Below are 23,698 nucleotides of genomic sequence, written 5' to 3'. Positions count from 1 at the left end.
GACCCTCAAAATCCTCCTCCCTCCTTCCCCCAAGGAATTTTGGGGTGGAATTCCGGGATTAGGGGACCCCCCCCCCCCCCGCTGTGGTTGTGCAATAAAGGTGTGACCCCCTCCCCTCCCCCCCCCGCGAAATTCCCGGGATTTTGGGGGGGATTTGGGGAATTTTGGGGGGGTGGGGGAGGGGTTCGTCCTCACCCCAGCAGGAAAACGGCCCAAAATCTTGGGAAAATCGCCCAAAATTCCATCGGGATGGGGGTGGGGGGATCCCAAAATTCCCTTTATGGGGGGAGTGGGGGTGGGGAATCCCACTGGGAATTCTCCCCGAATTCCAAATCTTTTCCTCATTAATCGCCGGCGTTAATTGGGCCGGGAATTCCGGGAAGGGAGAAAAATCCGGGATGGATTCGGTAAAACCGGGAATTCCGAGCGCTCGTTAAGGGGGGAGGGGCGTTAATGAGGAGCTAATTGGGATGGCAGGGATTTGGGAATTCCTGCTTTTCCCGAATTCCCGAGGGTGACGGAGCCCCAAAATCCCAAAAAACCGCCCCAAAGTCGCCTTTTTTTCCCATCTGAACACCCAAATCCTGGGAATTCCGACCCCAATCCTGGGAATTCTGACCCAAATCCTGGGAATTCCGACTCCAATCCCACAATTTCTGGCCCCAATTCTGGGAATTTTGGCCCAAATCTTGGGAATTCCGACCCCAATCCTGGGAATTCTGACCCAAATCTTGGGAATTACAGCCCAAATCCTGGGAATTCCAGCCCAGATCCTGGGAACTCCGAGCCAAATCTTGGGAATTCCGACCCAAATCTTGGGAATTTCGACCCCAATCCTGGGAATTCCAACGCAAATCTTGGGAATTCTGACCCGAATCCTGGGAATTCTGACCCGAATATTGGGAATTCTGACCCAAATCTTGGGAATTCCGACCCCAATCCCACAATTTCAGGCCCCAAATCTGGGAATCCCAGTCCCAATTCCAAAAATCCCAACCCAAATCCTGGGAATTCTGACCCAAAACTTGGGAATTCTGACCTAAATCTTGGGAATTCCGACCCCAATTCTGGCAATTCCGACCCCAAATCCTGGGAATTCCAACCCCAATCCTAGGAATTCCAATCCCCCAATTTCCAGCCCCAGTTCTGGGAATTCCAGCCCCAATTTCAAAAATTCTGACCCAAATCTCAGGAATTCCAGCCCAAATCCCAGGAATTCTGACCCCAATCCTGGGAATTCCCACCCCAATCTGGGAATTCCAGGGCTGAGGAGCCCCCAGACTCTTTTTTGGGGGGAAAAACCCCTGGAAAAGGCGACGCCGCCGCATCCCGAGAAATTCCCAGGCCAAGCATCCAAAAAAAAAACCGGGAATTCCCTGGGTTGGGACGAGGAAATGCCGGGAAAATCCCGCTCCTGGTGGGAATGGGGTCGGGAAGGGGATCGGGGCTGGATCCGGGTTTATTCCCGGGTTTATTCCCGGGTTTATTCCCGGCGTTTCCCGGGTTTATTCCCGGGATTTTCCGGGTTTATTCCCGGGTTTATTCCCGGCGTTTCCCGGGTTTATTCCCGGGATTTTCCGGGGCATTCCCGAGGTTTTTCCTCACTGGGACACGGAAACGATGGAAAAACGGGATCGGGAAGGGGGATGGGGATGGATCCAGGTCCTGGCCAGGGGTTTATTCCCGGTGTTTTTCCCGGCATTTTTGGGGCAATTCCCGGGTTTATTCCCGGATTTATTCCCGGTGTTTTCTGGGTGATTCCCGGGTTTATTCCCGAGGTTTATTCCCGAGCTTTTCCCGGGTTTATTCCCGGGGTTTTCCAGGTTTATTCCCGGTTTCTTCCCGGTTTCTTCCCAAGTTTATTCCCAGTGTTTTCCAGGTTTATTCCTGGATTTATTCCCAGATTGATTCCCGGGGTTTTCCAGGTTTATTCCTGGATTTATTCCCGGGGTTTTCCAGGTTTATTCCCGGATTTATTCCCGGTTTATTCCCAGTGTTTTCCCAATGTTTTCCAGGTTTATTCCCAGATTTATTCCCGGTGTTTTCTGGGTGATTCCCGGGTTTATTCCCGAGCTTTTCCCGGGTTTATTCCTGGGGTTTTCCAGGTTTATTCCCGGTTTCTTCCCGGTTTCTTCCCAAGTTTATTCCCAGTGTTTTCCAGGTTTATTCCTGGATTTATTCCCAGATTGATTCCCGGGGTTTTCCAGGTTTATTCCTGGATTTATTCTCGGGGTTTTCCAGGTTTATTCCTGGATTTATTCCCGGGGTTTTCCGGGTTATTCCCGGATTTATTCCCAAATCTATTCCCGGTGTTTTCCCAGTGTTTTCCAGGTTTATTCCCAGGTTTATTCCCGGGGTTTTCCGGGTTTATTCCCGGATTTATTCCCGGTTTATTCCCGAGTTTATTCCCGGTGTTTTCCAGGTTTATTCCCGGATTTATTCCCAGTGTTTTCCAGGTTTATTCCGGGATTTATTCCCGGGATTTTCCGGGTTATTCCCACATTTATTCCCGGGGTTTCCCAGATGAATTCCCGGCTTATTCCCAGTGTTTTCCAGGTTTATTCCCGGGTTTATTCCCGGGCTTTTCCCGCCGCTCCTCAGGCGTATTCCAGGCGCGCGGCCCCGCGCGGCTCCGGGCCCTTGGAGGGGCTCAGATAATCCCGAACTTCCAGCTCCATCTTCTTGGCCTTCAGCGCCGCCGAGTGCAGCTTCTCCAGGAATTCCGGCATTCCTGGGAGCGGCCGCGGCTCGCGAGGGGCTCCCGGCCCGGCCGCGACTCCGCTCCCCCTTCCCAGCTTTCCCCAATTTTTTCCTAATTTTTCCCAATTTTTCCTCAATTTTTTCCTAATTTTTCCTAATTTTCCCCCAATTTTTTCCCAATTTTTCCTCAATTTTTTCCCAATTTTTCCTCAATTTTTTTCCAATTTTTTCCTAATTTTTCCTAATTTTTCCTCAACTTTTTCCTAATTTTTCCTAATTTTTCCCCAATTTTTTCCCAATTTTCCTCAATTTTTTCCCAATTTTTCCTCAATTTTTTCCCAATTTTTCCTCAATTTTTTCCTAATTTTTTCCTAATTTTTTCTCAATTTTCCTCAATTTTTTCCCAATTTTTCCTCAATTTTTTCCCAATTTTTCCTCAATTTTTTCCTAATTTTTCCTCAATTTTTTCCCAATTTTTCCCCAATTTTTTCCCAATTTTTCCTCAATTTTTTCCTAATTTTTCCTCAACTTTTTCCTAATTTTTCCTAATTTTTCCCAATTTTTTCCCCATTTTTCCTCAATTTTTTCCTAATTTTTCCTAATTTTTCCTCAATTTTTTCCCAATTTTTCCTCAATTTTTTCCTAATTTTTCCTCAAGTTTTTCCTAATTTTTCCTAATTTTTCCCCATTTCTTTTGCATTTTTTCTCATTTTTTTCCCAATTTTTCCTCAATTTTTTCCCAATTTTTCCTAATTTTTCCCCAATTTTTTCCCAATTTTCCTCAATTTTTTCCCAATTTTTCCTCAATTTTTTCCCAATTTTTCCTCAATTTTTTCCTAATTTTTTCCTAATTTTTTCTCAATTTTCCTCAATTTTTTCCCAATTTTTCCTCAATTTTTTCCCAATTTTTCCTCAATTTTTTCCTAATTCTTCCCCAATTTTTTCCCCATTTTTCCTCAATTTTTTCCCCATTTTTCCTCAATTTTTTCCCCATTTTTCCTCAATATTTTCCTAATTTTTCCTAATTTCTCCTTATTTTTTTCCCAATTTTTCCTCAATTTTTTCCCCATTTTTCCTCAATTTTTTCCTAATTTTTCCTAATTTCTCCTTATTTTTTTCCCAATTTTTCCTCAATTTTTTCCCAATTTTTTCCTAATTTTTCCTAATTTTTCCCCTATTTTTCCTCAAATTTTCCCCAATTTTTTCCCAATTTTTCCTCAATTTTTTCCTAATTTTTCCTCAATTTTTTCCTAATTTTTCCTCAATTTTTTCCTAATTTCTCCTCATTTTTTTCCTAATTTTTCCTCAATTTTTCCTCAATTTTTCCTCAATTTTTTCCTAATTTTTTCCAATATTTCCCCAATTTTTCCTAATTTTTCCTCAATTTTTTCCTAATTTTTCCTCAATTTTTTCCTATTTTTTCCTAATTTCTCCTCATTTTTTTCCCAATTTTTCCTCAATTTTTCCTCAATTTTTTCCTAATTTTTTCCCAATTTTCCTCAATTTTTTCCCAATTTTTCCTCAATTTTTCCCAATTTTTCCCCAATTTTTCCTCAATTTTTTCCTAATTTTTCCCAATTTTTTCCCCATTTTTCCTCAATTTTTTCCTAATTTTTCCTAAATTTTTTCCTAATTTTTCCTAATTTCTCCTCATTTTTTCCCAGTTTTTCCTCAATTTTTTCCCAATTTTTTCCTAATTTTTCCCCTATTTTTCCTCAATTTTTCCCCAATTTTTTTCCAATTTTTCCTAATTTTTCCTCAATTTCTTCCTAATTTTTTCTAATTTTTCCCCAATTTTTCCTCATTTTTTTCCTAATTTTTTCCCAATTTTTCCCCAATTTTTTCCTAATTTTTCCTAATTTTTCCCCAATTTCCCCCCAAATTTTTCCCCTTTTCCCCCATATTTTTCCCCAATTTCCCCCCAAATTTTCCCCAATTTCCCCCCAAACTTTCCCCCAATTTCCCCCCAAATTTTCCCCTTTTTCCCCCAATTCCCCCCAAACTTTTCCCCAATTTCCCCCCAAATTTTCCCCCCAATTTTCCCTTTCCCCCCCCAAAATCCCTAAAAAAACCCGAAAAATCCCCCCAAAACCCCCCTCCCCGCCCTCCCCCAGCGGATCCATTGGGAATTTGGGGGAATTTGGGGGGAATTTGGGGGGAATTTGGGGGGAATTTGGGAATTCTCACCGCTGGACACCATCCAGCTGAGGCAGTAGCGGGGGAACACGGTCTGCGGGTTGTCGCTGTAGGTCAGCAGGTAATCGAAGCCGTTCTGGGGAGCAAAAGGAATTCCCAAATATTCCCAAATATTCCCAAATATTCCCGGGATTCCCAACAATTCCCACAATTCCCGACCGCTCCCAGCGGGAATTCCGGGCCCCTCCCCCATCCCCTTGGGAGGCGTCCTGAAAGTCCCCCTGAAATTCCCAAAAAATTCCCCACAAAAATTCCAAGAAATTCCCCCCAAAATTCCCAACAATTCCCAGAAATTCCCCCCAAAAAATGCCAGAAATTCCCCAAAATTCCCCCCAAAAATCCCCCCAAAATTTCCCAGAAATTTCCCGACGTTCCCAACAATTCCCACAATTCCTGGAATTCCCGACCGCTCCCAGCAGGAATTCCAGGCCCCTCCCCCATCCCCTTGGGAGGCGTCCTCAAATTCCCCCTGAAATTCCCAAAAAATTCCCAGAAAATTCCCCCCAAAAATTCCCAGAAATTCCCCCCAAAAATTCCCAACAATTCCCAGAAATTCCCCCCAAAAAATCCCAGAAATTCCCCAAAATTCCCCCCAAAAATTCCCAGAAATTCCCCCCAAAAAATCCCAGAAATTCCCCAAAATTCCCCCCAAAAATTCCCAACAATTCCCAGAAATTCCCCCCAAAAAATCCCAGAAATCCCCCCCAAAATTCCCAGAAGTTCCCAACAATTCCCACAATTCCTGCAATTCCCAACCGCTCCCAGCAGGAATTCCGCACCCCTCCCCTGCCCCGCCTTGGGAGGCACCCTCAAATTCCCCCTGAAATTCCCAAAAAATTCCCCACAAAAATTCCAAGAAATTCCCCCCAAAATTCCCAACAATTCCCAGAAATTCCCCAAAATTCCCCCCAAAAATTCCCAACAATTCCCAGAAATTCCCCCCAAGAAATGCCAGAAATTCCCCAAAATTCCCCCCAAAAATTCCCCCCAAAAATTCCCAGAAATTCCCCAAAATTCCCCCCAAAATTCCCCCCAACAATTCCCAGAAATTCCCCCCAACAATTCCCAGAAATTCCCCAAAATTCCCCCCCAAAAATCCCAACAATTCCCAGAAATTCCCCCCCAAAATTCCCAGAAGTTCCCAACAATTCCCACAATTCCTGGAATTCCCAACCGCTCCCAGCAGGAATTCCAGGCCCCTCCCCCATCCCCTTGGGAGGCGTCCTCAAATTCCCCCTGAAATTCCCAGAAAATTCCCAGAAAATTCCCCCCAAAAACTCCCAGAAATTCCCCCCAAAATTCCCAACAATTCCCAGAAATTCCCCCCAACAATTCCCAGAAATTCCCCAAAATTCCCCCCAAAAATTCCCAGAAATTCCCCCCAAAAAATCCCAGAAATTCCCCAAAATTCCCCCCAAAAATTCCCAACAATTCCCAGAAATTCCCCCCAAAAAATCCCAGAAATTCCCCCCAAATATTCCCAACAATGCCCAGAAATTCCCCAAAATTCCCCCCAAAAATTCCCAACAATTCCCAGAAATTCCCCCCAAAAAATCCCAGAAATTCCCCAAAATTCCCCCCAAAAATTCCCAACAATTCCCGGAAATTCCCCCCAAAAAATCCCAGAAATTCCCCCCAAAAATTCCCAACAATGCCCAGAAATTCCCCAAAATTCCCCCCAAAAATTCCCAACAATTCCCGGAAATTCCCCCCAAAAAATCCCAGAAATTCCCCCCAAAAATTCCCCGACATTCCCAACAATTCCCACAATTCCTGCAATTCCCAACCGCTCCCAGCAGGAATTCTGGGCCCCTCCCCCACCCCGCCTTGGGAGCTGCCCCCAAATTCCCCTGAAATTCCCAAAAAATTCCCAGAAATTCCCAAAAATTCCCCCAGAAATTCCCAACAATTCCCCCAAAAAATTCCAAAAAAAATTCCCAACAATTCCCAAAATTCCCAACAATTCCCGGTGGGAATTCCCCCCTCCCCCGCCCTCCTTGGGAGCCGCCCCAATTCCCCCCAAAAATTCCCAGAAATTCCCAACAATTCCCGGTTTTCCAACCCCTTTTCCCAGTCCCGCCTTTGGAAAAGGACCCCAAATCCCCCAAATCCCCCAAATCCTGGGATTTTCCTCCTTTTTGGGCTTTTCCCACTCCCAAACTCGGCATTTCCCCACTTTTTGGGGCATTTTCCCCGGTTTTCGGCCGTTTCTTTCCCAGTTTTTTGGGTTTTTTTCCGGTTTTTGGGCTTTTCCCGCCCCAATTTCTGGGATTTTCCCCATTTTCGGCCGTTTCTTTCCCAGTTTTTGGCCACTTTTTTCCCATTTTTGGGCTTTTCTCACCCCAATTTTTGGGATTTTCCCAGTTTTTGGCCCTTTTCTTCCCAGTTTTCGGTCGTTTCTTTCCCATTTTCAGGCTTTTCCCACTCCAATTTTGGGGATTTTCCCATTTTTCAGCCATTTCTTTCCCACTTTTTGGGATTTTCCCGGTTTTTCGCCCTTTTCTTCCCGGTTTTTGGCCGTTTCTTTCCCATTTTCAAGCTTTTCCCACCCCAATTTTGGGGGATTTTCCCAGTTTTAGGGCTTTCTTTCCCCCTTTTTGGGGCATTTTCCCCATTTTCGGCCATTTCTTTCCCATTTTCGAGCATTTCCCACCCCAATTTTTTGGGATTTTCCTGGTTTTTGGCCGTTTCTTTCCCAGTTTTCGGCCACTTTTTTCCCATTTTCGAGCATTTCCCACCCCATTTTTCGGGATTTTCCTGGTTTTTGGCCGTTTCTTTCCCACTTTTTGGGGCATTTTCCCCATTTTCAGCCGTTTCTTTCCCATTTTCGAGCATTTCCCACCCCAATTTTTGGGGATTTTCCCGGTTTTTGGCCGTTTCTTTCCCATTTTTTGGGGATTTTCCCCATTTTCGGCCATTTCTTTCCCATTTTCGAGCATTTCCCACCCCAGTTTTTGGGATTTTCCCGGTTTTTGGCCGTTTCTTTCCCACTTCTTGGAACATTTTCCCCATTTTCAGCCGTTTCTTTCCCATTTTCGACCTTTCCCCACCCCATTTTTCGGGATTTTCCCGGTTTTTGGCCCTTTTCTTCCTGGTTTTTGGCCGTTTCTTTCCCATTTTCGAGCATTTCCCACCCCAATTTTTTGGGATTTTCCCGGTTTTTGGCCGTTTCTTTCCCACTTTTTGGGGCATTTTCCCCATTTTTGGCCATTTCTTTCCCATTTTCGAGCATTTCCCACCCCAATTTTTTGGGATTTTCCTGGTTTTTGGCCGTTTCTTTCCCAGTTTTCGGCCACTTTTTTCCCATTTTCGAGCATTTCCCACCCCATTTTTCGGGATTTTCCCAGTTTTTGCCCCTTTTCTTCCCGGTTTTTGGCCATTTCTTTCCCATTTTTGAGCTTTTCCCACTCCAATTTTTGGGATTTTCCCATTTTCAAGCTTTTCCCACCCCAATTTTAGGGCTTTCTTTCCCCCTTTTTGGGGCATTTTCCCCATTTTTGGCCATTTCTTTCCCATTTTCGAGCATTTCCCACCCCAATTTTTTGGGATTTTCCTGGTTTTCGGCCGTTTCTTTCCCATTTTCGAGCATTTCCCACCCCAATTTTTTGGGATTTTCCTGGTTTTTGGCCGTTTCTTTCCCAGTTTTCGGCCACTTTTTTCCCATTTTCGAGCATTTCCCACCCCATTTTTCGGGATTTTCCCAGTTTTTGCCCCTTTTCTTCCTGGTTTTTGGCCATTTCTTTCCCACTTTTTGGGGCATTTTCCCCATTTTCGGCCACTTTTTTCCCATTTTCGAGCATTTCCCACCCCATTTTTCGGGATTTTCCCAGTTTTTGCCCCTTTTCTTCCCGGTTTTTGGCCGTTTCTTTCCCATTTTTGAGCTTTTCCCACTCCAATTTTTGGGATTTTCCCATTTTCAAGCTTTTCCCACCCCAATTTTAGGGCTTTCTTTCCCCCTTTTTGGGGCATTTTCCCCATTTTCGGCCGTTTCTTTCCCATTTTCGAGCATTTCCCACCCCATTTTTCGGGATTTTCCCAGTTTTTGCCCCTTTTCTTCCAGGTTTTTGGCCGTTTCTTTCCCACTTTTGGGGCATTTTCCCCATTTTCGGCCGTTTCTTTCCCATTTTCGAGCATTTCCCACCCCAATTTTTTGGGATTTTCCCGGTTTTTGGCCGTTTCTTTCCCACTTTTGGGGGATTTTCCCCATTTTCGGCCATTTCTTTCCCATTTTCGAGCATTTCCCACCCCAATTTTTTGGGATTTTCCTGGTTTTTGGCCGTTTCTTTCCCCACTTTTTGGGGATTTTCCCCATTTTCGGCCATTTCTTTCCCATTTTCGAGCATTTCCCACCCCATTTTTCGGGATTTTCCCGGTTTTTGCCCCTTTTCTTCCTGGTTTTTGGCCGTTTCTTTCCCATTTTCGAGCATTTCCCACCCCAATTTTTGGGATTTTCCTGGTTTTTGGCCGTTTCTTTCCCAGTTTTCGGCCGCTTTTTTCCCATTTTCGACCTTTCCCACCCCATTTTTCGGGATTTTTTTTCCCCCTTTTCCCTCTTTCCCCTCCCTCCCAGCTCCGGCCCCTCCTCCCTGGCCCCATTCCCGCTTTTCCGAGCCCTTTTCCCGTTGCCACCTCGTCGAAGCCGCGGTGGGGCCGGATCACCATGCGCGATTCGTAGCTGCGCACGCGCACGTGCTCGGGATCCTCGGGAATTCCGGGATGCTCCACGGCCCTGCCGGAAAAGCGGGAATGGGCTGCTGCCGGATCCCGGCGGGAAGCAGGGATGGATCCCAAAAATGAGCCAAAAAAGCGACCAAAAATGATCGAAAATGACCCAAACCGAGCAAAAATGACCCAAAACGACCAAAAATGACCCAAAAAGACCAAAAACTACCCAAAAATGACCCAAAACCGACCCAAAACAACCCAAACTGACCAAAAATGACCAAAAACTGACCTAAAATGACCCAAACTGACCCCAACAATGACCCAAACTGACCAAAAACGACCCAAAAATGACCCAAAAACGACCCAAACCGAGCAAAACCGACCCAAAAATGACCAAAAACTGACCCAAAACAACCCAAACCGACCAAAAATGACCCAAAACGACCAAAAATGACCCAAAAAATGACCAAAAACTGACCCCAAAAACGACCCAAACTGACCAAAAACGACCCAAAAATGACCGAAAATGACCCAAACTGACCCAAAAATGACCCAAACCGAGCAAAAACGACCCAAAAACTACCCAAAACTGCCCCAAAACCACCCAAAAACGACCCAAAATTCCTGGAATTCCCAAGGGTTTTTTGGGAATTGCAGAGGATTTTTTTGGGAATTCCAGGGGATTTTTGGGGGAATTCCAGGGGATTTTTTTTTTTTTTTTTTACAAATTCCATGGAATTTTTTGGGGAACTCCGGGGGAATTTTTTTGGACAATTCCATGGATTTATGTGGGGATTCCAGGGGATTTTTTTGGGGGGATTCCAGGGGTTTTTGGGGATTCCAGGGGGCTTTTTTGGGGGGATTCCATGGATTTTTTAGGGAGTTCCATGGGGGTTTTTTGGGGGGATTCCAGGGATTTTGTAGGGATTCCATGGGGGTTTTTTGGGGGATTCCAAGGGGGTTTTTTGGGGGATTCCATGGGGGTTTTTTTGGGGGATTCCATGGATTTTTTAGGGATTCCAAGGAGATTTTTTTGGGAATTCCATGGGGGTTTTTTGGGGGGGATTCCATGGATTTTTTAGGGATTCCAAGGGGATTTTTTTGGGGGATTCCAGGGGTTTTTGGGAATTCCATGGGGGTTTTTTTGGGGGATTCCATGGATTTTTTAGGGATTCCAAGGGGATTTTTTTGGGAATTCCATGGATTTTTTGGGGAACCTCAAGGGGTTTTTTTGGGGGGGATTCCAGGGATTTTTTAGGGATTTCCATGGGGGTTTTCTGGGGGATTCCAGGGGATTTTTGGGGATTCCATGGGGGTTTTTTGGGGGGGATTCCATGGATTTTTTGGGGAATTTCAAGGGGTTTTTTTTGGGGGGATTCCATGGATTTTGTAGGGATTCCAAGGGGGTTTTTTGGGGGATTCCAAGGGGATTTTTTAGGGATTCCAAGGGGATTTTTTTGGGGGGATTCCATGGATTTTTTGGGGAACCTCAAGGGGTTTTTTTGGGGGGGATTCCAGGGATTTTTTAGGCATTCCAGGGGGGTTTTTGGGGGGATTCCATGGAGGTTTTTTTGGGGGGATTCCATGGATTTTTTAGGGATTCCAAGGGGATTTTTTTGGGAATTCCATGGAGGTTTTTTTGGGGGGATTCCAAGGGGATTTTTTAGGGATTCCAGGGGGGGTTTTTTGGGGGGGATTCCAGGGGTTTTTGGGGTGCCGGCTTTGCCGGGAAGGCCGCACCGGGACACGAGCACCATCAGGTTCCGGTCGCTGTCGACGCTGTAGCGCCGCACGTAAACGTAATCGCGGGAGAAGAGCGGGTACTGCGGGGACACGGCGCCGCCTCAGAGCCCGCAACGGCCCCAAAGCCCCGCCCCAAAGCATCCCAAATCCTGATCCCAAATCCCGACCCCAAATCCTGATCCCAAATCCCAACCCCAAAGCCCCACCCCAAATCCCGACCCCAAATCATCCCAAATCCCAACCCCAAAGCATCCCAAATCCCGACCCCAAATCCCGACCCCAAATCCTGACCCCAAAGCCCCACCCCAAATCCCGACCCCAAATCATCCCAAATCCCGACCCCAAATCCTGACCCCAAACGCCAAAGCCCGACCCCAAATCCCAAATCCCGACCCCAAACCCCAAATCCTGATCCCAAATCCCAAATCGCGACCCCAAACCCCAAATCCCAACCCCAAATCCTGATCCCAAATCCCAAAACCCAAATCCTGACCCCAAATCCCAACCCCAAAGCCCCACCCCAAATCCCGACCCCAAATCATCCCAAATCCCCACCCCAAATCATCCCAAATCCCAACTCCAAATCATCCCAAATCCCAACCCCAAAGCCCAAAGCCCCACCCCAAATCATCCCAAATCCTGATCCCAAATCATCCCAAATCCCCACCCCAAATCATCCCAAATCCCAACTCCAAATCATCCCAAATCCCAACCCCAAAGCCCAAAGCCCCACCCCAAATCATCCCAAATCCCAACTCCAAATCATCCCAAATCCCAACTCCAAATCATCCCAAATCCCAACCCCAAATCATCCCAAATCCCCACCCCAAATCATCCCAAATCCCAACTCCAAATCATCCCAAATCCCAACTCCAAATCATCCCAAAGCCCCATCCCAAATCATCCCAAATCCCAACTCCAAATCATCGACCCCAAATCCCAACTCCAAATCATCCCAAATCTCCACCCCAAATCCCGACCCCAAATCCCGACCCCAAATCCTGACCCCAAACGCCAAAGCCCGACCCCAAATCCCGACCCCAAATCATCCCGAATCCCGACCCGAAAGCATCCCAAATCCCGACCCCAAATCCCAAATCCCGACCCCAAATCCCGACCCCAAACCCCAAATCCTGATCCCAAATCCCAAATCCCGACCCCAAACCCCAAATCCCAACCCCAAATCCTGATCCCAAAACCCAAATCCCAAAACCCAAATCCTGACCCCAAATCCCAACCCCAAATCCTGGCCCAAATCCCGACCCCAAAGCATCCCAAATCCTGATCCCAAATCCCGACCCCAGATCCCAAATCCCATTGGCTCCCGTTGGCTCCCATTGGCTCCCGTTGGCTCCCATTGACTCCCATTGGCTCCCGCTGGCTCCCATTGACTCCCATTGGCTCCCATTGGCTCCCACTGGCTCCCGTTGGCTCCCATTGGCTCCCACTGGCTCCCATTGGCTCCCATTGACTCCCGTTGACTCCCGTTGGCTCCCATTGGCTCCCGTTGGCCCCTGTTGCCTCCCATTGGCCCCCATTGGCTCCCACTGACTCCCATTGGCTCCCGTTGGCTCCCGTTGGCTCCCACTGGCTCCCGTTGGCTCCCATTGGCTCCCACTGGCTCCCATTGGCTCCCATTGGCTCCCATTGGCTCCCATTGGCTCCCATTGACTCCCATTGGCTCCCACTGGCTCCCGTTGGCTCCCGTTGGCCCCCATTGGCCCCCACTGGCTCCCGTTGGCTCCCATTGGCTCCCACTGGCTCCCATTGGCTCCCATTGGCTCCCATTGACTCCCATTGGCCCCCACTGGCTCCCGTTGGCTCCCATTGGCTCCCACTGACTCCCGTTGACTCCCGTTGGCTCCCATTGACTCCCACTGGCCCCCACTGGCTCCCGTTGGCTCCCGTTGGCTCCCGTTGGCTCCCATTGGCTCCCGCTGGCTCCCATTGGCCTCCACTGGCTCCCACTGACTCCCGTTGACTCCCGTTGGCTCCCGTTGGCTCCCGTTGGCCCCTGTTGCCTCCCATTGGCCCCCATTGGCTCCCACTGACTCCCATTGGCTCCCATTGGCTCCCATTGGCTCCCACTGGCTCCCGTTGGCTCCCATTGGCTCCCATTGGCTCCCATTGACTCCCATTGGCCCCCACTGGCTCCCGTTGGCTCCCATTGGCTCCCACTGACTCCCGTTGACTCCCGTTGGCTCCCATTGACTCCCATTGGCTCCCATTGGCTCCCGTTGGCTCCCGTTGGCTCCCATTGGCTCCCACTGACTCCCGTTGACTCCCGTTGGCTCCCATTGACTCCCATTGGCTCCCATTGGCTCCCGTTGGCTCCCGTTGGCTCCCATTGGCTCCCACTGGCTCCCGTTGGCTCCCGTTGGCTCCCATTGGCTCCCATTGGCTCCCGCTGGCTCCCGCTGGCTCCCATTGGCCTCCACTGGCTCCCGTTGGCTCCCGTTGGCCCCCATTGGCTCCCACTGGGTCCCACTGACTCCCGTTGGCTCCCATTGGCTCCCGTTGGCTCCCATTGACTCCCATTGACTCCCATTGGCTCCCATTGGCTCCCACTGGGTCCCGTTGGCTCCCGTTGGCTCCCATTGGCTCCCGTTGGCTCCCACTGGCTCCCATTGGCTCCCACTGGCTCCCATTGGCTCCCGTTGGCTCCCGTTGGCTCCCATTGGCTCCCACTGGGTCCCGTTGGCTCCCATTGGCTCCCACTGGGTCCCACTGGCTCCCGTTGGCTCCCATTGGCTCCCGTTGGCTCCCACTGGCTCCCATTGGCTCCCACTGGCCCCCGTTGGCTCCCATTGGCTCCCATTGGCTCCCGTTGGCTCCCACTGGCTCCCACTGGCTCCCGTTGGCTCCCGTTGGCTCCCGTTGGCTCCCATTGGCTCCCATTGGCTCCCACTGGCTCCCATTGGCCCCCATTGGCCCCCATTGGCCCCCATTGACTCCCATTGACTCCCACTGACTCCCGTTGACTCCCGTTGGCTCCCATTGACTCCCATTGGCCCCCACTGGCTCCCGTTGACTCCCGTTGGCTCCCATTGACTCCCATTGGCTCCCGCTGGCTCCCGTTGGCTCCCGTTGACTCCCATTGGCTCCCACTGGCTCCCATTGGCTCCCATTGGCCCCCACTGGCTCCCATTGGCTCCCGTTGGCTCCTGTTGGCTCCCATTGGCTCCCATTGGCCCCCATTGACTCCCACTGACTCCCGTTGACTCCCGTTGACTCCCATTGGCTCCCGTTGGCTCCCGTTGGCTCCCATTGGCCCCCATTGGCTCCCATTGGCTCCCATTGGCCCCCATTGGCTCCCATTGACTCCCATTGGCTCCCACTGGCTCCCATTGGCCCCCACTGGCTCCCATTGGCTCCCACTGGCTCCCATTGGCCCCCGTTGGCTCCCGTTGGCTCCCATTGGCTCCCATTGGCTCCCATTGGCCCCCACTGGCTCCCGTTGGCTCCCATTGGCTCCCGCAGGATCCGGCCGGATCCGGCCGTGCCGCTCACCGGGAAGCGCGTGACCCAATGGATGAGCTCGGAGCCGGAGCCGGGGTCGCGCTCCAGCACCTCCAACCTCAGCACCAGCGGATCCCACTGCTTGCGGTACTCCGTGTCCAGCTGGGGGGGAACGGCCCGAATTCCGGAAAAATCCTGGAAAAACCCTTTGGATCCCCCCGCCCTTCACCCCAAAAACCCCTCTGGGAATGTTGGGAATTCTGGGAATGTGCTGGCAGCCCAATGGGATCCCACTGCTTGCGGTACTCCGTGTCCAGCTGGGGGCAGGGAATGGCTGGAATTCCGGAAAAATCCCGGAAAAACCCTTTGGATCCCCCCCCCCTTCACCCCAAAAACCCCTCTGGGAATTTTGGGAATGTGTTGGGAATTCTGGGAATGTGCCCGGAGCCCAACGGGATCCCACTGCTTGCGGTGCTCCATGTCCAGCTGGGGGGGGAACGGCCGGAATTCCGGGAAAAACCCCGGAAAAACCCTTTAGGACCCCCCCTTTCACCCCAAAAACCCCTCTGGGCATTCCGGGAATGTGTTGGGAATTTTGGGAATGTGTCAGGAATTCTGGAAATGTGTTGGGAATTTCAGAAATGTGTTGGGAGCCCAACAGGGCCAAGGGAGTCCCAGGATTCCCAGCTGGAAAAGGCTGGAAAATGGGAATTCTCCCGGATTTCTGGGAGCTGGGAGGGGCTGGGGGAGTGCCAGGATTCCCGGCTGGAATTCCCAAGGAATTCCCGAGGAATTCCCGGCGCTCACCTGGACGTTGAAGAATTGCCGGGGAGTGACGTCGGTGTAGGAGCCGAAAACTGCGGAGAGAAACGGCGGGAATGGGGAAATGCTGGGAATGGGGGAAAAAATCCCAGGAATGGGCAAATTCGGGGAATGCAAAAATCCTGGGAAGCCAAAAATCCTGGGAATGAGCAAATCCCGGGAAGCCAAAAAATTCTGGGAAGCCAAAAATCCTGGGAATGCAAAAATCTTGGGAATCAGCAAATCCCAGGAAGGCAAAAATCCTGAAAACCCGAAAATCCTGGGAGTCAGCAAATCCTGGGAATGCAAAAAATCCTGAAAATCCAAAAATCCCAGAAATCAGCGAATCCTGGGAATGCAAAAAATCAGCAAATCCCGGGAAGCCAAAAAATCCTGGGAAACCGAAAATCCTGGGAATTGGCAAATCCCAGGAGCGCAAAAAATCGGGAACGCAAAAATCCTGAAAACCCAAAAATCCCAGGAATCCAAAAATCAGCAAATCCCAGGAAGCCAAAAAATCCTGGGAATTGGCAAATCCTGGGAATTAACAAATCCCAGGAATCCAGAAATCCTGGGAAGCCAAGAAATCCAAGGAACGCAAAAAATCCCGGAAACGCAAGAAATCCTGAAAATCTGAAAATCCCGGGAATCTGCAAAAATTCCGGGAACCCAAAAAATCCTGGGAAGCCAAAAATGCCAGAAATCGGCGAATCCCGGGAATGCCAAAATCCTGGGAATGCAGAAATCCCTGGAATAGAAAAATCCTGAAAACCCAAAAATTCTGAAAACCCAAAAACGCCGAAAATCAAATCCAAACAATCCCAGGAATCCACAAATGCTGGGAATTCAACAGATCCCGGGAATGCCCCGATCCCAAATTCCCGCTCCCAGGGCGGGAAAAGCTGGGATTGAATCCCAAAGAAAACGGAAAAAAATGCCCGGAATTCCTGTTTTTTTCCCAGAATTTTGGGATTTGGGGCCGTTCCCGAGGGATTTTGGGGCCATTCCCGAGAGATTTAGGGCCGTTCCCAGGGATTCTGGGGCCGTTCCCGGGGATTTTGGGGCCGATCCCGAGGATTTGGGGCCGTTCCCAGGGATTTTGGGGCCGTTCCTGAGGGATTTTGGGGCCGTTCCCGAGGATTTCGGGGCCGTTACCGGGGATTTTGGGGCCAATCCCGGGGATTTTGGGGCCAATCCCGACGATTTTGGGGCCGTTCCCAGGGATTTTGGGGCCGTTCCCAGGGATTTTGGGGCCGTTCCCAGGGATTTTGGGCCGATCCCAGGGATTTTGGGGCCAATCCCGGGGATTTTGGGGCCGTTCCCAGGGATTTTGGGCCGATCCCAGGGATTTTGGGGCCAATCCCGGGGATTTTGGGGCCATTCCCGAGGATTTTGGGGCCGATCCCGAGGATTTTGGGGCCGTTCCCGGGGATTTTGGGGCCGATTCCCAGGGATTTTGGGGCCGATCCCAGGGATTTTGGGGCCGTTCCTGGGGATTTTGGGGCCGTTCCTGGGGATTTTGGGGCCATTCCCGGCGATTTGGGGCCGATCCCGAGGATTTGGGGCCGATCCCAGGGATTTTGGGGCCGATCCTGAGGATTTTGGGGCCATTCCCGGGGATTTTGGGGCCGTTCCCGGGGAATTTGGGGCCGATTCCCGGGGATTTTGGGGCCGTTCCCGGGGAATTTGGGACCGTTCCCAGGGATTTTGGGGCCAATCCCGGGGATTTGGGGCCGATTCCCGGGGATTTTGGGGCCGATCCCGAGGATTTGGGGCCATTCCCGGGGAATTTGGGGCCGTTCCCAGGGATTTTGGGGCCAATCCCGGGGATTTGGGGCCGATTCCCGGGGATTTTGGGGCCATTCCCGGGGATTTTGGGGCCGATCCCGAGGATTTGGGGCCGATCCCAGGGATTTTGGGGCCGATCCTGAGGATTTTGGGGCCATTCCCGGGGATTTTGGGGCCATTCCCGGGGAATTTGGGGCCGATTCCCGGGGATTTTGGGGCCGATTCCCGGGGATTTTGGGGCCGTTCCCGGGGAATTTGGGGCCGTTCCCAGGGATTTTGGGGCCAATCCCGGGGATTTTGGGGCCAATCCCGGGGATTTGGGGCCAATCCCGGGGATTTGGGGCCGATTCCCAGGGATTTTGGGAGCACCTCGGTACTGGAACAGGTGGGATCCCGGGATCGGGCGCCGCCAGAGCCGGAAATGTTCCCGCTCCATGATCAGCTCCCAGGGCCGCTCCTGCTCCCGGAATTCCTCGGGATTCTCCAACTGCTGCAGCTCCTGCGCCGAGCTGGGGGAAATCCCGGAATTTGGGGTCAGAAATTCCCAGATTTTGGGGGAAAATCCCGGATTTTGGGGGGAAATCCCGGAATGTGGGGGGAAAATCCCGGATTTTGTGGGGAAATCCCGGAATTTGGGGTCGGAAATTCCCAGATTTTGGGCAAGAAAATCCCCGATTTGGGTGGGAAAATCCGATATTCCCGGTGCCCCATTCCCAGCATCCTCGTTATCCCCAGTATCCCGCTATTCCCAGTATTCCCAGTGCCCCATTCCCAGTATTCCCGGTATCCCCAGTATCCTGTTATCACCAGTAGCCCGCTATTCCCAGTATTCCCAGTACTCCATTCCCGCTATTCCTGGTATTCCCAGTGCCCCATTCCCAGTATCCCCAGTATCCCGCTATTCCCGGTGCCCCATTCCCGCTGTTCTCGCTATCCCAGTGTTCCCAGTATTCCCGCTATCCCGCCATTCCCGCTACCCCGCTATTCCCAGTGCCCCATTCCCGGTACTCCCGCTATTCCCAGTGCCCCATTCCCAGTATCCCCAGTATCCCGCTATTCCCAGTGCCCCATTCCCAGTATCCCGGTATTCCCAGTGCCCCATTCCCGCTATTCCCGGTGCCCCATTCCCGGTACTCCCGCTATTCCCAGTGCCCCATTCCCAGTATCCCCAGTATCCCGGTATTCCCAGTGCCCCATTCCCGCTATTCCCGGTGCCCCATTCCCGGTACTCCCGCTATTCCCAGTGCTCCATTCCCAGTATCCCCAGTATCCCGGTATTCCCAGTGCCCCATTCCCGCTATTCCCGGTGCCCCATTCCCGGTACTCCTGCTATTCCCGGTGCCCCAGTATTCCCAGTATTCCCGCTGTTCCCAGTACCCCATTCCCGCATTCCCGGTGCCCCATCCCCGCCGTCATCCCCCGCATTCCCGGTACTCGATTCCCGGTGCTGCATTCCCGCTATTCCCGCCGTTATTCCCGCTATTCCCGCCGTTATTCCCGCCGTTATTCCCGCTATTCCCTCCGTTATTCCCGCTACTCCCTCCGTTATTCCCGTTATTCCCGCCGTTATTCCCGCTATTCCCGCCGTTATTCCCGCTATTCCCTCCGTTATTCCCGCTATTCCCGCCGTTATTCCCTCCGCTATTCCCTCCGTTATTCCCGCTACTCCCTCCGTTATTCCCGCTATTCCCTCCGTTATTCCCGTTATTCCCGCCGTTATTCCCGCTATTCCCGCCGTTATTCCCGCTACTCCCGCCGCGATCCCGCTCACCGCCGCAGCTCCTCCTCCTCGATGCGCCGCCCGTCCCACACGAACGCTCCGGTACCGAGCGCGGCCATGGCGCACCGGGGCCCGCCCAGCCCGGCGCGGCCCCGGGAGCCTCCGGAGCGCCCCCAGCCCCACCCCCACCCCCGCCAGCCCCCGCCGCTCTCCGCCGCCGCCGCCGCTCCGCCGTCCCCGGGCCCGCCGCGCTGCCAGGCCCGCCGCCTTCTCCGCGCCCAGCGGCGGCCGAGCGGCGCCAGCAGCAGCAGCAGCAGCTCCCGGCCCCACTCGGGCACCGAGGGAGCGCTGCCGGCCCCGCTGGAAGCCCCGGCGGAGGCTCCGGTGGCCCCGCGGGCGGCGAGCGCGGCCAGAGGCCGCCACATGCCGCCGCCGCCCCCCCCGCCCCGCGCTCTGCCGCCCCGCGGCGCGCTCCGATGGCGTCACCGGCGCGCGCGCCGCGCTCCCATTGGTCCGAGCCGCCCCGCCCCGCGCGGTGATTGGCTGGGGATGCGGAAGCCACGCCCACACGCGCCCGAGGGAGAGACCGGAAAGGGGCGCGCAAGGGCGAGAGGGGGGCGGGGCCTGAGGGGGGCTGAGGGGGGCGGGGCTGTGGGGCGGCTGTGGGGCGGTTGTGGGGTTATGGGGGGGTTATGGGGGGTTATTGGGGGGTTATGGGGGCTTCTGTGGGGTTATTGGGGGGTTATGGGGGGTTATGGGGGGTTATGGGGGGTTATGGGGGGGTTATGGGGGGTTCTGTGGGGTTATTGAGGGGTTATGGGGGATTATGGGGGGTTATGGGGGCTTCTGTAGGGTTATTGGGGCGCTCTGTGGGGTATGGGGGGTTATGGGGGGGTTCTGTGGGGTTATGGGGGCGCTCTGTGGGGTTATTGAGGGGGTATGGGGGGTTATGGGGGGTTATGGGGGCGCTCTGTGGGGTTATTGGGGCGCTCTGTGGGGTTATGGGGGGTTATGGGGGGTTCTGTGGGGTTATGGGGGCGCTCTGTGGGGTTCTGTGGGGTTATGGGGGGGTTATGGGGCACTCTGTGGGGTTATGGGGGGGTTATGGGGGGTTCTGTGGGGTTATTGGGGCGCTCTGTGGGGTTATTGAGGGGTTATGGGGGGTTATGGGGGGGTTATGGGGCGCTCTGTGGGGTTATTGAGGGGTTATGGGGGGTTATGGGGGGGTTATGGGGCGCTCTGTGGGGTTATTGGGGGCTATGGGGGGTTCTGTGGGGTTATGGGGGGTTATGGGGGGTTATGGGGCGCTCTGTGGGGTTATGGGGGGGTTATGGGGCGCTCTGTGGGGTTGTTGGGGGGCTATGGGGGGTTATTGGGGGGGTTAGGGGGGGTTCTGTGGGGTTATTGGGGCGCTCTGTGGGGTTATTGGGGGGTTATGGGGCGCTCTGTGGGGTTTGGGGGGGTTATGGGGGGTTCTGTGGGGTTATGGGGGATTTATGGGGCGGTTATGGGGGGTTATGGGGCGCTCTGTGGGGTTGTTGGGGGGCTACGGGGGGTTATTGGGGGGGTTAGGGGGGGTTCTGTGGGGTTATGGGGGATTTATGGGGCGGTTATGGGGGGTTATGGGGCGCTCTGTGGGGTTTGGGGGGGTTATGGGGCGCACTGTGGGGTTATGGGGGGTTATTGGGGCGCTCTGTGGGGTTTGGAGGGGTTATGGGGCGATATTTGGGGTTCTGGGGGGGGGGGCGGTATTTGGGGTTCGGGGGTGCTTTTTTGGGATCCAGGGCCGTTTTTTTGGGATCCAGGGTGATTTTTTTAGGACCCACCCCCCTCCCCTCCCCTCCCCGGCCGCTCTTTGCAGCCCCTTCACCCCCCCCCGATCCCAAATCCCTCTCCCGATCCCAAATCCTCCCCCCAATCCCAAATCCCCCCCCCGATCCCAAATCCCTCCCCCGATCCCAAATCCCCTCCCCGATCCCAAATCCCCTCCCCGATCCCAAATCCCCTCCCCGATCCCAAATCCCTCCCCCGATCCCAAATCCCCCCCCCGATCCCAAATCCCGCCATTCCCGCCCTCCCCCTCCCCCTCCCGCTTGGTTGGGGTTGGTTTTTTTTGGGAATTCTTTCCCGAAAATCCCGTTTCTCCCCCATTTATTCGCCCCCTCTTTGCATATCCCGGGGATCCCGACGCTTTTCCCGGCCGATCCCAAATCCCGGCATCTCCCCCAGGGGGTTTAGGGGCCTTTGGGCTCCTCCCGAAGCCTCTCCCGGGATTTTTTTGGGGGGGGGAAAAAAGGGATTTTCCCGGGATTTCCATCCCGGGGGAGCTCTTGCATAGCCAGGGGGGGAAAGAGTGGGAAAAAGGGGAAAAAGGGGGGAAAAAGGGAAAAAAGGGGGGAAAAAGGGAAAAAAGGGGGGAAAAGGGGGGAAAAAGAGTAGGAAAATCGGGATAAAAGCAGAAAAAAATGGGATAAAAGGAAAAAAATTGGGATAAAAGCTGGAAAAGTGGGGAAAAAAGAGCAGGAAAATCAAGATAAAAGAAAAAAATGGGATAAAAGAGCTGAAAATTGGGAGAAAAGAGCTGGAAAATCGAGATAAAAGAGCTGGAAAATCGGGATAAAAACAAAAAATGGGATAAAAGCAGGAAAATCGGGATAAGAGCAGAAAAATTGGGAAAAAAGAGTTGAAAAACTGGGATAAAAGCAGAAAAATTGGGATAAAAGAGCAGGAAAATCGAGATAAAAGAGCTGGAAAGTCAAAATAAAAAAAAATGGGATAAAAGCAGAAAAAAACGGGATAAAAGCAAAAAAAATTGGGATAAAAGCTGGGAAAGTGGGGAAAAAAGAGCAGGAAAATCAAGATAAAAGAAAAAAATGGGATAAAAGAAAAAAAATCGGGATAAAAGAGCTGAAAATTGGGATAAAAGAGCAGGAAAATCGAGATAAAAGAGCTGGAAAATCAAGATAAAAAATGGGATAAAAGCAGGAAAATCGGGATAAGAGCAGAAAAATTGGGAAAAAAAAGTTGAAAAATTGGGATAAAAGCTGGAAAAGTGGGGAAAAAAGAGCAGGAAAATCAAGATAAAAGAAAAAATTGGGATAAAAGAAAAAAAATCGGGATAAAAGAGCTGGAAAATCAAGATAAAAACAAAAAATGGAATAAAAGCAGGAAAATCGGGATAAGAGCAGAAAAATTGGGAAAAAAGAGCTGAAAAACTGGGATAAAAGCAGAAAAATTGGGATAAAAGATCAGGAAAATCGAGATAAAAGAGCTGGAAAGTCAAAATAAAAACAAAAAATGGGATAAAAGCAGAAAAAATTGGGATAAAAGCTAGAAAAGTGGGGAAAAAAGAGCAGGAAAATCAAGATAAAAGAAAAAAATGGGATAAAAGAAAAAAAATCGGGATAAAAGAGCTGAAAATTGGGATAAAAGCAGGAAAATTGGGATAAAAGAGCTGAAAATTGGGAGAAAAGAGCAGGAAAATCGAGATAAAAGAGCTGGAAAATCAAGATAAAAAATGGGATAAAAGCAGGAAAATCGGGATAAGAGCAGAAAAATTGGGAAAAAAGAGTTGAAAAACTGGGATAAAAGCAGAAAAATTGGGATAAAAGAGCAGGAAAATCGAGATAAAAGAGCTGGAAAGTCAAAATAAAAACAAAAAATGGGATAAAAGCAGAAAAAAACGGGATAAAAGCAAAAAAAATTGGGATAAAAGCTAGAAAAGTGGGGAAAAAAGAGCAGGAAAATCAAGATAAAAGAAAAAAATGGGATAAAAGAAAAAAAATCGGGATAAAAGAGCTGGAAAATTGGGATAAAAGCAGAAAAATTGGGATAAAAGAGCTGGAAAATTGGGAGAAAAGAGCAGGAAAATCGAGATAAAAGAGCTGGAAAATCAAGATAAAAAATGGGATAAAAGCAGGAAAATCGGGATAAGAGCAGAAAAATTGGGAAAAAAAAGTTGAAAAATTGGGATAAAAGCAGAAAAATTGGGAAAAAAGAGTGGAAAAATTGGGATAAAAGCAGAAAAATTGGGATAAAAGCTGGAAAAGTGGGAAAAAAAGAGCAAGAAAATCAAGATAAAAGAAAAAAATGGGATAAAAGAGCAGAAAAATCGGGACAAAAGCAGGAAAAGGGATAAAAGCTGGAAAATCGGGATAAAAGAGCAGGAAAATCGGGATAAAAAACCTGGAAAATTGGGATAAAAGCAGAAAAATTGGGATAAAAGCAGAAAAATTGGGATAAAAGAGCTGAAAATTGGGAGAAAAGAGCAGGAAAATCGAGATAAAAGAGCTGGAAAATTGGGATAAAAGCAGAAAAATCGGGATAAAAGCACCGGGACCTTCAAGGAGCTGCATCCCGGGTTTAAAATCCCCTAAAAAATTCCGGAGCTTCCCTAAAAAAATCCTTCCCAAGCCGAAGCCTTCCGGGAACGGGAATTTGTCGGGAATTCCGTCGGGAATCCGAATCCTTATGGGAATTTTTTTTTTTTTTCATTTTTGGGGGTTTTTTTTGGGGGGGTTTTGGCCCCAAAAATTTCTGGGCTTGGTCCCGCGGGGTTGGAAAAATCCGAGCGGGGAGGGGGGGGAGGGGAAAAATGGGAATTTTGGGAAGGGGAAAAGCGGGAAA

At 50.8% G+C, this 23,698-nt stretch overlaps 1 protein-coding gene and 1 long non-coding RNA gene across 2 annotated transcripts; one reads left to right on the top strand and one right to left on the bottom strand.

The window, feature by feature from the left end:
* The first annotated feature begins 1,811 nt into the window (after nucleotides 1–1,811).
* On the top strand, nucleotides 1,812–2,644 carry LOC138121786 (uncharacterized). Its single transcript, XR_011156255.1, has 3 exons — nucleotides 1,812–1,879; nucleotides 1,926–2,400; nucleotides 2,557–2,644. It is a non-coding gene; the product is annotated as an uncharacterized lncRNA (long non-coding RNA).
* Nucleotides 2,537–19,520, bottom strand: STARD7 (StAR related lipid transfer domain containing 7). The gene is made up of 8 exons (XM_069035622.1): nucleotides 19,124–19,520; nucleotides 17,722–17,861; nucleotides 15,571–15,620; nucleotides 14,815–14,925; nucleotides 11,302–11,384; nucleotides 9,526–9,625; nucleotides 4,888–4,972; nucleotides 2,537–2,731 (listed from the first exon to the last, which is right to left on the bottom strand). The coding sequence occupies exons 1-8, from the start codon at nucleotides 19,495–19,497 to the stop codon at nucleotides 2,598–2,600; spliced, it is 1,077 nt and encodes a 358-aa protein (XP_068891723.1). The 5' UTR covers nucleotides 19,498–19,520; the 3' UTR covers nucleotides 2,537–2,597.
* Nucleotides 19,521–23,698: the final 4,178 nt, after the last annotated feature.

Source organism: Aphelocoma coerulescens, chromosome 22, assembly GCF_041296385.1.
Source record: "Aphelocoma coerulescens isolate FSJ_1873_10779 chromosome 22, UR_Acoe_1.0, whole genome shotgun sequence".
NCBI lineage: Eukaryota > Metazoa > Chordata > Aves > Passeriformes > Corvidae > Aphelocoma > Aphelocoma coerulescens.
This window is presented reverse-complemented; position numbering and strand designations above follow the sequence as displayed.